At 39.8% G+C, this 15877-nt stretch overlaps 1 protein-coding gene across 1 annotated transcript in view; it reads right to left on the bottom strand.

Annotated features, from left to right (window-relative positions):
* Positions 1–11179: 11179 nt before the first annotated feature.
* Positions 11180–15877, bottom strand: part of LOC137629465 (uncharacterized) — a 6980-nt gene continuing 2282 nt past the window's right edge. Inside the window, exon 2 of the mRNA XM_068360774.1 lies at positions 11180–15427. Coding sequence (XP_068216875.1) covers positions 12536–15406 — 2871 coding nt within the window. The 5' untranslated portion in view covers positions 15407–15427 and the 3' untranslated portion in view covers positions 11180–12535. The remainder of the gene's footprint in view (positions 15428–15877) is intronic.

Here is a 15877-nt window from a genome sequence, read left to right on the forward strand (position 1 = left end):
CACTTCCTTTCGAAGATTCTTGTCTGCCACCCATCACTCGAGGTCTGTCTGTTCTGCTGATCCCATGGGGATCTGAATGTCCGGGGAATCGAGAGCCTGATTCCACCGTCCTGAGGCGACCGTTGAGAACTAGACAAGCCAGTGATGAAAGGTGACTGAGGAGATGTAATCACGTCTGGGCAGGAAGTTCTTCTCGTCTAAGAAAGGGTCTTGCGACCTTTCTCAGCCTTGCTATTCTGTAGTCTGATGAGAAGGCTTTGTGGAGATTGGTGTCTATTATCATGCCTAGGTATACCAGTCTCTGCGTAGGAAGCAGGGAATACTTCTCGAGGTTTACCATGATCCCCAGATTTTGGCAAAGCCTCAGAAGTTTGTCTCGATGTTGAAGAAGGGTTGGAAACGAGTCTGCTAGAACTAGCCAGTTGTCCAAATAACGAAGGAGATGGATGCCAATCCTGTATGCTCGAGACAACACTAGGGCTAACACTCTGGTAAAAACTTGAGGTGCTGTGGAAAGACCGAAGCACAGCACCTTGAACTGGTATTTCCTGTTGTCTAGGCTGAATCTCAAGTACTGTACTTCCTTGCAGACGGATGGACTGGGATCTGGAAGTACGCGTCCTTTAAGTCTAGTGTGCACAAGAAGTCCTGCAGTCTTATCGCTAGTCTGACAGTGTCTGCCGTCTCCATGCTGATCGGAGTTTGTTTGACAAACTTGTCAGAGCTGAGAGGTCGATGACTGGTTTCCAGCCTCCAAACGCCTTTTTCACAAGAAAGAGTCGACTGAAGAAGCCTGGGGACCCATCGAGGACCTCCTGGAGAGCGCCCTTCTTCAACAGGGTCTGGACTTCTGCCCGAAGGACCAGCCCCTTTGCTGATCCCATGGCAAAGGAGTCTATAGACACTGGATTCCTGGTCAGAGGAGGGAGAGATGTTATGAACGGAACACGATACCCTAGACGAATCACAGAGATTGTCCAGGGTTCGGTCCCGAGTTGCATACACCTGTCCGAGCAACTTTGTAGGCATCCCCCTACTGGTGGAGAAGTAGGGGAAGTGCCTATCTTAGCGTTTGCAGCCTCGGCTGCTCCTTCTAGGATATTGTCCTCCCCTGGAGGACTTAGTGCCTTTCCTGTCCTTGGCAGGAAAGGGCTTCTTAGACACCGTGGTCTTCACTGCTGTCTTGTTCGTTGTCGTCTTGGCTGGACGGGACTGCTGAGGAGCTGGTGGTTTATAGGGCTTGGAAGTCAAAGTCCTATGGAGGAGGGAGTCCTGATGGGACTTCCTCCATCTCACAGCAGCACGTCTTTAGGCTCGAATAGATGGGCTCCCCCTAGAGAGGAATATCTGAGCCTAGCCATCTCAGCATTTGTGACTTGTTGATGGAACCTCTCAGACACCATGTCCTGACGGTTCAGGATGGTATTCACCCACAAGTTCGAAACTTGGTGGGCGACAAACTCGATCGTGGAGAGTGCCGGACAGCAGAAAAGTCTCCATTGCCTTCCTAGTACGTTGCTTGGTGAAATTCTCAGTCCGTATCAGGATTCCCAGGGTCCCTAACCAGACATCAAGCCACAAAGTAGCCTGCATGGTGTACTTCGTGACCTTCTCCAGGTTAAGGATCTCGGTTGCCGAAAAAGAGACCAGTCGATTGGAGAGTCTCTCCAGAGACTCCCTTGGCAAGCTCTTACAAGGAGTGATGGAGAGGAAGAGCTGGACGAGGCTCCTCCACAATCTAAAAATATGTCCTCTGTTGGACACGAAGAGGTGGGAGAAGCTTATTGGTAGAGCTGGAACGACGGGAGGAGGCATGTCCGGAGAGCTGTAGGGCAATCTTAGCCCTGGCACCCTTCAGCCCTTGATACCACGGCAAGGCTGCACTGGTCTTTGAGGGTTTCTAGGTGCCAAAGACAAGGTCTAAGACCATGTCTTTGCCCTCCCATGGGGGTATCTCTGGGTCAGTAAACCTATTGAGAACACTTATGAGAGTCAGAATCTGCCAGAATGCATGTTCTGACTCTTTTTTGCTCTCCTTCTGACGTTGGACTTGCAGCGAAGTTTCCTTCTTCCATCCGCGAGAACTCTTCTCGGGGTGGGTCACGGACATCCCTTGAATGACCAGCTGTCTTTGTAGAATTAGAATTCCTAGAAGAGGACTTTGGAAGAGTCTTGGAGTCCTTGGACTCCTTCCGAGGAAGGAGGTAGGACTCCAGCATCGAAGGCCGAGATGTCATGTATCTCCTGATTTCCATTGGTGGTGGGGAACTCTCCGAGTGAGGGGAGGCTTCCTCCGAAGGTGGAAGGAAGGAGGTCCTTTCCTCATGCGACTCCCTCGGTAAGGGTGAGGTAGGAGTGTATCCCGAAGAAGATGCGGGAGCTGTCCTTGATGGTCTAACTGGAGTCAGCTTTACCCGAGGAAGTCTCAGACGCAGTGTCTGAGACTCCTCTTTTCCTCTTCAGGGGAGAGGAAGAAGTCATGGTTCCTTGCAGAGGGTCTGCTGGAGGTGTAGGATGCACTGAAGAGGGGTCAGACAGAGCAGTTTTGGAATCCTGAACCCTTCTGTAGAGGCCCGTTCCTCTTTCACCGGCGGACTCACTGAAAAGCGTTTGCGGGGTGGGGAATGAGGCGATGGTGACCTGTCAATGCGATGTTCCTGTTGTTGGCCACTGCGCGAGTGCGCAGGTGAGCGCTGGCACATTGGCGAGCGCTGACACATGGGAGAGATCTGGCGCGCGCGCGGCACAATGCTGGCACACGAGAGTGCTGGCGCGTAGTAGAACGCTGGCGTGCAGGAGAGCACTGGCGTGTAGGAGAGAGCTCTAGCTGCTTATAAGAGAGCGTTGGCGAGCAGGAAACCGAAGTTGCTCGGGGCAGTGCTGGAACACGAGAGCGCTGGCGCATAGTAGAACGCTGGAGTGCAGGAGATCGCTGGCGGGCAAGAGAAAACTGGCATGCAGGAGAGCGCTGGCGCACAGATGACCGTTGGCGTGCAGGAGACCGCTGTAGCTATTGTATAGTTGCTCAGGCATGCGCTGAGGTTTTGGTGAGCTGTTTCGCCGGCGATCATAGGTTGGCTGGTGAGCGGTGGCGAGCTGGCAAACGTTGCCATCTGTGGCGAAGTTGCGCTGGAAGGCGCTGAGGACGAGCAGGTGAAGGCGCGCGCTAAAGCGTTGTAGAGCACCAGCCTGCTCCGTTACGCTTTACAGAACGTAAAGCGTAACGGAGCAGGCTGGCGCTGACGAGATGTTCGTGAGCGCTGGTGCACTGCAGGGCATTGGCGAGCTGGAGAGAGTTGGCACGCAACTGCACGCTTAGGTAGGGCCTCAGGAGGCTGTACCAGAGACAGGAACGGTAATGGTAGGTCGGCGGGTCAGCTGGTACAAAGCACAGGAACAAGGATGTGCCCTTTGGAAGGGCGAACATCCACCGATGGAGATCGCGAACGATCTACATTAGTCCAAGACCGAAGTCCGAGGACTAGCAGCAGCGTCGTCGGGAGAAGGTCCAGGAACAGGCGAAGGTCGAGGGCCAGGAGACGGCTGAAACAGAGACTCCACTGTGGGGGACGGGTGCGATGACAAGGCTGAAGTGCCGAAGAGGTGCCTTTTCCCAAATGGTGAAGGACGACCTCTAAGGCGAAGCGGCAGGCGAGCTCTGCGATAGAGACGTCCTTTAGGGGCCATTAGATCAGCAAGCTGACCATAAGCAGCAGCAGTCCTCCGAAGGAGTCTCTATGATAGAATTCCCCCGAGGGGAAGAAACACTCGCAGGAGAGACAGACGTAGGACTAAGTTTCCCCCTCGAAGGATGATCAGGAATGGGGGAAACTAAGTTGGCAGCAATAGCTGGAGAGTCTGGATGGGCAGGGGTGTCGGCAGAAACCACAGAAGACACCTCTGACACCACGATGTCGACGAGCACAAGAGGATCTACCTACGAAGTCGACAACAACAGCAGCACACTTGCACCCCGGAGGATGAACTGCATCAAGGAGTCCATGGAGGGCGGATCCGGAAGCCCCAAGGACGACCATAACTGTTAAACAGAAGACAGACAAGGCCTCACCCAGGGGAGAGGTGGGGCAGCTTCGCTAGGGGAAGCAACACCATCTCTCGGAGACTGGGGTTGGCCACAATTAAAAGAGTCTATGCTACTACTCGATGGTCTCCCTGAAGAGACCGAACGCGTAGGAGGTTTGGAGGAAGGTCGAGAGACGGAAGAAGAGGCCTTGGGTTTTCCCCCCTTCGAAGGAATCTTCGAAAGAGAAATATCCCACTTAGATTTCTTCGTCTGTAGTCGTCCAAACCTCTCCCACTGGGAAGCAGACCACTCCCGACACTCACTACACTGGTTATTACTATCACACCGTTGACCTCTGCAGACGGGACAAAGGGCGTGGTGATCGGTCTCCATTACCAACAAATAGGTTCCGCAGGGTCGGCCATCGAGTCCAGGACAGGTGCGCATGGTCGCAGAAGTCAACACACACACACACACTAACACAAAGAAAAAGCACAAATGAATTAATGGCAGTCCAAAAATAACGGCGAAAGATGAGGAACAGCAACGACTGTACGCCATCCGAGCCAAAAGCAAAGCGAGCTAAATCACCGGTATGTGAGTGGGAGCGGTAACAAGCTACCCTCCCTACCCCGGCTAACTAGCAGTATGGGCAGTTAACCCTCGCTAAATTTCAATGGCTCATTTCAGCTATGCCGAAAGTACTACCCCTAAATGAATAGCATAGGTTTGTATTCCAGTTACGGGACAAATTTATTTTAACACTTGATTCACTAAATAGCATATATAATGATAGCGGCCACCTGTATGTGATATTATGTCTAACTTAGAATACGGTAGTGTAAAGGGGGTGGCAAGGGGGCATCAGCCCACCCCGCCCCCCGTTAAGTAAGTAGGTGAAGACACGACTTGTAGGTTAGGTTAGGTTAGGGAGGAAAGATTAGGTTAGTTGATGTCTACTTTTAATCAACGTGTGAGGAACTGGCCGCTGATATACAAAAGCTCCATGTTTCATTTACGCAGTGATACGCTGTCACTATAGGTCATATTAAGGTAGGGGGTGGAGGCAAAATGGGCTTCACCACTCTAGGGGAGGGGGAGGACCCAGCCCTCTGGATTACGATAGGTTGGTGCAGTTAGGTTAGACCACACACCTGTTTACCTCGTTTCATGTTTTCCCCCATCAGAAAACAAGGGTGGTGACTTACCATGATACACACATATTACCTACCTAGATGTTTTTTTTTTTTTTACCCATTTTGGTGTGACTTAAACATTTTTGTCATCAAACCATGGTGTAATAAAATATAAATTTTTTAATTTCCCCATAATTGTTTTACTATAGTAGTTACCAACAACTGAACGATTTTTTGCACCAATAATAGCGGTAAAATACGAAGAAGCGATAATTCGATATATGTCGTTAATGCATTTTGTGTTGAATTAAAGTATCATTAAATTAGCGTCATAGTTATACAATGATAATAAGCTGAAGCTGTCAACACTGACTACAAAACTACCGGCAAGTTTGTCTGTTGAATGAAGCCCAATACCAACAGGCTGTTTATAAACATTCATATCAAAAGTTTTACACAAGTGTATTACCTTATGATGAGTTTGTACAACAGGTCTCTCTGCTTTACTTTAGTTTTCTCTTCTTTCTTTTCTTCCTCCTTCATTTTAGCGTTAAATAAGGGTAACTTGCACACTTAAAATAGTAACGTATGCCGATAGCCTGTAGTACGTGTTGAAAGCTTCTCCTGAAGTGATTGTTTACATTTTCTTCTTCTTCAGAAATTAGCTCTTGAATTCCTAATCCTGAATTCTCACACCGCAAAAGTTCAAAATACAGCTGTGGCCACTTTATCACTTCACCTAAATGATAGATACGATGCTTTTCTATTCATTTGATTTTTTTCTACTTCAAGCGTTAATAACATATGCTAATGAACAGCTTAAGTTTTGTCTTTAATTATCTATCTATTTCATAGCATAGGTTACGGTATAGATTGCTTTCAATGACGTCACTGGGAATCGCCGGCGGCCATGCTGGAGGGCATACAAAGCGAAAACATGGCGGCTGCTACAGCGAATATGGACAATGAGAGCGACTTTGTCAAACAATTGTCGGGTGATGATAAGCGTTTTTACAAGCAGAAACTCGATCTAATTGATGGCCTAGATCCATACCAGATGCAGAATTCATTCAGTCAAAATATTGAGGATTTTCCCAGTATTTCATACATTGATATGGTGAACTACTTGGTACTGTCGACCAACCCAGAACATGAGTGGGCATACATTTCCATTGAATAATCTGCTTCCAGAATTCGTTGTTTTTCCCTTTAATGCTTTTAAGTCCAAAATTAGATAAACACTGGGCCGATGAAGAGAGTGTTTATAATTATAATGCTAATATTGATCATTTAGCCTAACCTTGTGTATTATAATTTTTTATTGTCAAAATGTATGTAAAAGTTTTGCATTATTATGTCAAATCTTTATCAGTTCATGCCTAACCATTGTGTTTGTGTTTGGTTACAAATGCTATAATTTCTTATATACATATAAACATATGATGGACAAACTCTATTGTAATGCTCTTGGATGATCGTTTTGCCTCCTTGCAATCAAATGCGCAAGTTTAATTATTTTTTCGATGTTTCATATATAAGCTGAAGACCCCTTTGGATTAAACCAGCTTTCAGATATTATTATTATTATTTATAATCAATTTTTATTCATCACATAGGCCTGTATGTCTGCACAATTTAATACACAAATCAAAATAAATATAAATATACACTTAATTATATATAGGCATGAGCACCTTGGCGAAAGAGAGACCTAGGTAAGTAGCCTTTGTTAATATAGCCAATATGGGCGCTTTTAAATTTTTTTTTGTAAATCTGGGATGCCCCTTTTGATGTTTAAAAATTGAGATGCCCTCTCCCCCACACACACTACACACTGAACTGACGATGATACTTTTGAAGTCACCCATGCGATCGGATATAGCATGTTTACACAGGAATAATGATACTTTTAGGGCCTAGCCGAGACTGACCTGATATGAAATAATCAGAACAGATACGTGCTTAGGGTAGTGAGGATTCACGTAGATCAGCCCGTGATATTCTGGTCAACCACAAGTCACGTCTGCACTTGGATAATTCTTCTGTATCTTTGTCCTGATTCTGAATAACTGCCGGTATGCGGTAGAAACTCTTGTCATCTCTTCGTCCTCGATTCCCACAGCCAACAATAGCCCAAAAACTGGGCATTGTGTGAATGTGAATGTGGTGAAATGGCTAAATATTCAACAGCTCAACCATAGCTATTCACTGAACGCGTCTTTGTATGCCCTCCAAGATGGCGGACCGGAAGTTTGATGACGTGTATTGAAAGGACTCTATTACTGTGATCCGGGTTTATGCGACTTGCTAGTCTAGTAACCTGTGTTATAGGCCTATATATCCAGCTCTATGCTAGGATTATTAAGTATAGCTATGCTTCTACACTGCCCTTTTAATTTTCCTAATTTTTCGCAGGCAGACTAATGTCCAGTGTAATCTTATTAACAAAAATCACAAAAAACACCATGATATATTTCCTTGAAATTAGCCTTAATGTTAATAAAATTAGCCTTGCCTTATTTACTATGATTTACTTCAGTTTGAGATTGTGGGTTACTAGCTTCTATAATATATTTTTTTTATTTAACTTTTTTTTACATCTTTTCTAGAATTTCTTATATTGTTTCTTTTCCCAAATGGTTTATTTTATCGATTATAATTCTAGGTTACTGAAAAATTCTGCAATGGAATTTAAGCGTGCATTGCTTGCTAACTATAGTCCATTTCTTTTAGCGATGCTTATTTGCACCGGCTCACAGCGGTGCCCTTTTAGCTCGGAAAAGTTTCCTGGTCGCTGATTGGTTGGGCAAGATAATTCTAACCAAATATGCATCGCTAAAAGAAATGGACTATAATCATCACGTTTATCATATCTTCAATTGGCAATCAACTACAACCTCGCATTGGATTGTGAATTATATCAAAATTCACCAGAATAAAAGATGAGCATAAGGGCTTACCCCCAGAATGCGAGAGTTAAAATGACACATTTTAGTTAACAAACATTTCTTTATTTTTCCTAAAGACCATTTATGAAGAGTTCTTTTCTTGTAAGTTTGGCCATTGCTCAGCTGTATCAAAATGAATCAAAATACCATTTCAATTTTCTTAAAACTTGTATCTGTGTATTTCTTCTTGAATATATGTATTTACGTTTCAGTTTTAAAGCAAGTATATGGTTCATTCCCTAAACGACATAATTTTCATTGTAATATCGACATTGGTTTGTGTCTCTCTGTTCTTCCTTGGTTTTCTCATTTAAAAAAAAAAATTAAAACTCTTATTGGTAATGATAAGATTTGGCCAGAGATTATTTCTTATCTCCCCAGTAATCTCTTTTAGCATCTTTCTTCACTCTTGACTAGAATGTTCTGACAAACCCACCTTTAGAATTGTGAAAATCATTCCAAAATAATGATTATGAATATGTAGATTCCAAGGCATAACTGCCAAGATTTCTGTCATACTACAAGTCTAAAAGGGTTCCCTAATAATTAATTATTCCGTTTTAAATTCCAGAGTAAGAATTTAATAACACATACATGGAATACTTCTAAGTTAATTTTCTGTGTACTTGAAGGACTGAATAAAATATGAAGAATTTCTCTGTAGTCTAAGGATGATTAAAATATATAGGTAGACGTGTCTGTCATCTACTTTTAATAATCTGAGCTATTGAATCATGAAATTTTGCTTGTTTTCAATGGTACATTAAAGGTAATGAAGATCCATTTACTTACCTTTAAAGTTTAAAATATATATCACGAGCAGTGCATACTCATAACTTATTGGTATATACACAATTTAAGTATGCAAAACAGGTTTCGAGGTTTAAAGGGCTCTCATGAATGGCAGAGGCAATGGACAGTGACATCGTCCTATCAAGCAGGACAATGCCCTAGAGACTGACCATCTATAGATACGATCAGTGACCAAGTCCCCTCTCCAACCAAGCTAGGACCAAGGATGGCCAGGCAAAGGCTGCTGATGATTCAGCAGATAGACCTATAAGCTCTCCCAACGACCAACCCCGCCACTGCCTTAGCTCAATAGGATGGTGAGGTTGCAGCACCCAAAGTAACGAGTTTGAGCAGGACTCGAACCCCAGTCTGGCGTTCACCAGTCAGTGACGTTACCATATCTGCCACCACTACCCTCATCACCATTCAAATTTTCTTTGAATATTTGTCCATCCCATTGGTGGGCTATTTTCCAAGTATGGTAGATCCAAATCATGAGCAAACATTTTTTTACCTTTAAAGTACTTTATTATGCAAATACATCTTCAATTAACGTCACTATTGTAACATTTTTAATTCTAGTATTTTAGTACTTTAAAAGGATATCTTATTTTCACCTAAGAAACTATTCTGTCATTCGTGCATCTTCATAGACTTGGAGGGAAAAATAACAACAATGCATATAATGTAAAATCAGTATTAACACATATATTTTCACCGTACATAGATTTCTATATTATAAGGAACAAAAAAAAAAGGGGGTGATAAAATGTAAGAAAGAAATGCAAATTGAAGTACAAGAGGAATAGATTTACTCGTATGGTACAGTGATCCATAACTAATATTTACAATATAGTGACAATTAATTCTCATATGCATGTTACAAAGAAAAAAAAATAACTCTAACTGCTGAAGGTTAGATAGATAACACCAAAGACAATCAATCTAATCTACAGATATATCTATAAGACACTTTTCATATTGAATTATATATATGTAAACACACACACACACACGCATATATGTATATATATATATATATATATATATATATATATATATATATATATATATATATATATATATATATATATATATATATCGCTCACTTGCGACGTCATAACTCATAAAAATGTATTTTTGAGTTATCCATATAGACATATTCATCTTCAAATGTTGATTTCTTTTTGGCAAAAGTGTCATAATTGTAGTTAAAGAATTGATCGCTAGAGGCGCTAAATGTCCTAACGACATAACATAATATGAGAGCCTGAGGACATAAGACTGACAGTTAAGTATAAGGGGGTGTAATTCTGATTTATTTTCTCTAGTGTTAAAGTGTCATTTATTCATTGTCAAAATTAAATATTTTCATAAATTAATTTCTAGTGAAACAAGTGTATGCATAATTCTTTAAATTATCAGTTTTTCTTGTCTAAGGTCTAGTTCAGATTTAAATTTCAAATGATTTATTTTTTGGTGTTAATTTTTTTAATTTGTTTATCTTTTTATAGAATATATCTATTTTTGTAAAGTGTGTATTATTTCAATCACCAATACTTTTCTCAGTGCTTTGCTCGTATCCCCTGACTAAGAACCAAAGATATTGATTTAAGAATAGTTCCTGTTAAAAGTAATCACCCAGTTTTGTTTAGAGTGTAAAATAAAGAGATCTTTCAGATATTCAGTGTTCATATATATTATTGTCTGGGAGTTGCATATTATTCTCAGAGCTCGGAGTATTTCTATTGTGTATCATATTGTGTAATAAAAAGTGGGTGAGTTTGGGAGCTCGGGAATTTATGTAATTCGCTAGTCATAATATATATATATATATATATATATATATATATATATATATATATATATATATATATATATATTTGAAATCATATGTGTAACTGTTATCTAAACAATATATGCAAATATATATAATGAGTGAGTGTCTACATGTTACTTAAAATAACAAAAAATCACATATTTTCATGTGATATAGGACTTGAAAGAAGTTTATACATTATTTTCGAGAGAGCAATTTTCACAAAGTATGCCCAAATACATACTGTAAAACTAACTTTAATTTGGGAGCTCCATACTTTATATATATATATATATATATATATATATATATATATATATATATATATATATACATATATATAATAAATATATATATATATATATATATATATACATATATATATATATATATATATTCATACATATATATACAGATATAATATACATACTTTATCTATATAGGTATTCTATTTGATATTATACATGTCACTGTTATTTAAACAATATATGCAAATATATATTATGAGTGTGAGTGTCTATGTGTTACTTTTAATAACAAAAAAAACCACGTGGTTCCTGTGATATAGGACCTAAAATCTTGAGTCCACAAGTTATTGTCAAGAAAAATTAATTTTAGCAAAGTATGTCCAAATACATACTATAAAACTTGCTTTACTTTAGGAGCTCCATACTTGAAACATTATAATACATACATATACCAAAGGCACTTCCCCTATCTATAAATCTAAAAATACAAGGAACACGACAAGTAGAGCCAATGACCAGATTCCATTCACATGAAATTCTATCTGTTCATTTGTAATCAGTTGTTACATAAACTTATCAAATAACTACGGCAACATAAAAATTACTCCAACGCAATATAGGGGATATAAGTAGATCTGCGTGAATATCAAGATAGAAGCAATAATCAAATGAAGTACTTTAACTTGATATATATCATGATTCATGAGGGCATCAATGAATTTTCATAATCTTCAGATAAAATCTTTAAATAAGTTTTAGAAATCTAAAAAAAAAAAAAATCATATTCATATATCTCAAAAGAACTAAAAGGTCAAGTATATTATCTTTGATTTTTTTTACAGCCGACCTTCAATAAAGTATTACTATCACAGTACATAACAAAAAGCCTCTTACAACTACCTGAATAGAATATCACACTTTATGATACTGTTAAAAATCTTCCAGTTTGAATCAGTCTTGATAGTTAACTCTACCATACAGAATCATAAATTAAAATGACTAATGTATATGTCTATCAGGTACATAGTATCATATCACAGTTAATTAGATAGCACAATCTTATATAAAACAGACAGGAAAAACAATTATGTAATGTTATCCCTAAGTAAGTATCAATTCTCAGTTCTAACAAACCTTTATAAATTTAATAAATCTCATAATCAGTAAAATTAATACATAATGGATGAATGGTTGTATGGACTTATGTGCCATATGATCCAACACTGGAATCAGGAAGACCATTCAGTAATGGGGTACAACTGGGGTAGGTTAAGAGAAGTTAGACAGGAAGATGGAAGAGAGGAAGTGGGCATGGAGGAAGTGAAGAGGGTGACTAGAAAGTGGGACAAGCTAGGAGCCGAATGGACACTCCAAAGGCCGTTTGATAATGCATACACCGATGTGTCATCATGGAGTATACAATACTCCATAAAAGTTTTAAAATGTTGGAAATACATGGTGCACAGCTAAAAAAAAATATTCTTTGATACCACTTAGAGTCAAAGTGATGATAAATAAATGGCCTATGTTTGTCAGCTTTAGCCTTTTATCTGACAAAGTAAAAAAAACTATATTTTCAGCCACACAAACTTCCTGCAGCCTACATTAACTGCATATTGTTGCAGTTGACGCTCATCTTCTGGAGTAATTTCATATATTGATCCCACCACTATCCATGACACTGTTACTTCTCTCTCACGCAAACCTCTCAACCAATTAAAGCAGCTATTAACATCAAGCTTACTGTGGCGGAGGACTAGGCGAGCATATGAATTTGTCAATGCTTTGGCAACATCACAAGCCCATTCTACTGTCCCTTCATGAATTCTCCATATATCAACTGATAAAACTACAGCTTCACTTGAAATGCTTAGAGGTGTAAGTGAAGAAGGGTCAACTGTTTCTGAAATATCAAGATTTATATACAGCATGCGCAGCAATGACAATTTCATGAGACATCTATTAAGAGGTCTAATCATATCTGGGGTTATATGGAGAGCCAATCTTTTTAGTGAGCTTGGTAGAAGTTGAATGGAGTCCTCACTCAGTCGGCCAGCAAAATGCTCCAAAATGCAAGATGAATTGCTTCCCAATAGCAGCCGTAGATACTGATCGGAAAAGTCTGTCTTTTCAGACCAGAAATGCTGGTATACATGAAGTGAAATGTTAATATCCTGATACTCTCTACAGGCAACAAGAACTTGTTCCAGATGGGGAAAGTCTGAAGGAGTTTTGCAAACAGTCAACACTAATATTGAGGGTCTTTTCAACTTCAAAATACTTTTAAGTGTTAAAGAAACTGAATAATCCTCAATTTCCCAAACATCTCCCATTTCTTCTAATATCGCACTGGTTATTGTTGGATCAAGTTTTGCCTCCTCTATATACTGTAACCACATGGATCCTTTATTCACTTGTAGTTCTTTCAAAATTCCAACAATTTCTCTCGCTCGAGATTCTAACTGGGAGGGGATGAGAGTTGCCAGCATTCCCATCAAGTACTTCATCATAGCTTGATAGTTTGGCAAAGAAACATTACTAAAATCTGTAGCACACATAATTTCTTTGATGGATACTGAAGGATCACTTTCCTTGATTTCTTGGGTAAGGAACCAAGCAGCGTAATACTGTAATGTTGATCGACGAGGAAACGATACTTTACGTACCGTTGAAAGAGGGTTAGTGTTCTCTTCCTCTATATAACTGACAAATAATGATATAATACTTTTTGGAAGATCCAGATTTGCACATTTAGACACAATCTTTTGAAGGTTTTCCGGTTCTATACAAAATTTTCCTTTCTTCAGGGTATCAAAAGCCACATTACTGAGGGTAAGCAAAAATTCATAAAGATTTGAGTGTATGGTACCGTGGTCATGCATACTAGGCAAAGTGGAACTAAATAAGCCTAAAAGAATCTTATGGACCATAAGATCTTCAACAAGCAAGAATATTTCTGTAACGGTGGTTTTCTCATTAATCCGGTCTGGTGCATAACACCAACCAAATGCCACAAGTCCCAAGACCTCTGGAGATCTCAAGTGTTCATGTAACTGAGGATACTTTGACTTTACAAGTTCAAACAATTCTTGTTCATGATGGTTGTAGTTCTTCGCAGGAATGGTTCTTAAAATCTTTTGGAGGTGTTTCAGTGTCTGACTCTCTGTTATCCCCTCCAACTCTAACAGCAATGCCCTTTTTAACAGAGATGAGAGTTTTCTCTGGACATCCTTTGCTTTTTCTCGTGAAGCAGTCACTACAATCCTTGATCCTGGCGTTATCATTCGTGTGAACTTTTGAAATATTGCAAATGAAACAGGATCCAACTCATCAATGTCATCAAACATTACAAGAATATCAATTGAGAAGAAACATTCAGAGAACTGTTTTGACTGATATGTAGCAGAAGTGCGAGGAAGCAACAAGGACGTCAATTCTTCCATTGTAGAAAAACTTACTTTACGACATTCCAGATATAGATATAAGTCAATACATTCGGTGCCTGTAATAACATTATTGAGTCCATTCCCAAAAATATATCTTAAAAGAGTACTTCTGCCCATTCCGTTTAAGGCTGATATCACGATTACGTCTGGGATGAAACCATCACATTCCTTGGCTTCAAAGAGTTCATGGACACTGACATAACTTTCTTCATGTGAAAGTTGCCTTTGAGTAATTTGCGTTTCATCTCGTCTAAGCCTTGGTTCTGTATATACGCTGCTGACATGCACTGTTTGCTGAGTTAAACAAGGCACAACACTAGTTTGACAAATGATTTCACCCACATGGGCCATTTCCCTTCTTCCCTCATCAATAATGCAAGTTCTACAGTTCATAAACACCTCTTTTTCATGCTCTTCTAATGTTGGTAAGGGCACTGGGGAATCTTTTATAGCATTTAATCGAGTGTTGATGGTATTGATAAAATCTTCTTTTTCCCATACATCTGCATTAAATATAACGCTAGCTTTTTCAACAGTCTTAAGAAATAACAGCCGCAACTCCTCTATCATAGTGTCCACCTGAGTTGATGACAACATCATTCCGTCATGAGCTATTTCATTTCTTTTCATCTTTATAGAGTAAAGACAATACTCCAAGGAATCCGAATCTTGCATTATCCAAATATTGTCATTTTGATCACTTAAGCCGCACACCATTTGAAGTAATTTGTATAAGAGTGTTAAATCCATAGATGATATCTCACCACTTTCAATTTTCCCACGCTGGGAGTTGTTGAAATCTTTCCTGAATCTAGTTTTTGTGTAGCCTGGTAGTTGCAGAAGGGTACTTTTTAAGCTTGAAGTTCTTCCTTTGTAGCCCCATTTGAATACCTTCAAGAAGAGCTCCTGACCAACCCTGGTGAGGCTGATAGAATACTTGAGGTTATTGTGGTCTTCAAGACGAAGTCCTGAAGAGTTTAAGGATGTCCCCATCTCGGAGTTATGAGAAACAGTCTGTGGGAGGAATGAAGGTTGATAATTACAATCATAATGAAAACATTTTAACAGTAAACCCATTAGGCAAATTATATTCTTTCAGCCTTACTTGAAACTAATGACATAAGCTATCAATTGACCATGAAAGATGAACAAATATGACCATTAGAAATGACACTTTGCCAGAGGTGCTTTGGTGTTGAAAACTTGAAATCAAAAGGCAACTGTTGATTAAAATAAACAATTTATGACGGGTGAAATTCAGTTTTTAAAATCATGAATTGTTAATAAAAGTTAATGACAATACAATCAACTCATAAAAATTTTCCCTAATTTGATATTTGTGTTCATGAAACTTTTAGCAATCTTCTTTGTTCAAAACGAAAAGTTTAGAGAGAGAGAGAGAGAGAGAGAGAGAGAGAGAGAGAGAGAGAGAGAGAGAGAGAGAGAGAGAGAGAGAGAGAGAGA

Source organism: Palaemon carinicauda, chromosome 37, assembly GCF_036898095.1.
Source record: "Palaemon carinicauda isolate YSFRI2023 chromosome 37, ASM3689809v2, whole genome shotgun sequence".
Classification (NCBI taxonomy): Eukaryota; Metazoa; Arthropoda; class Malacostraca; order Decapoda; family Palaemonidae; genus Palaemon; species Palaemon carinicauda.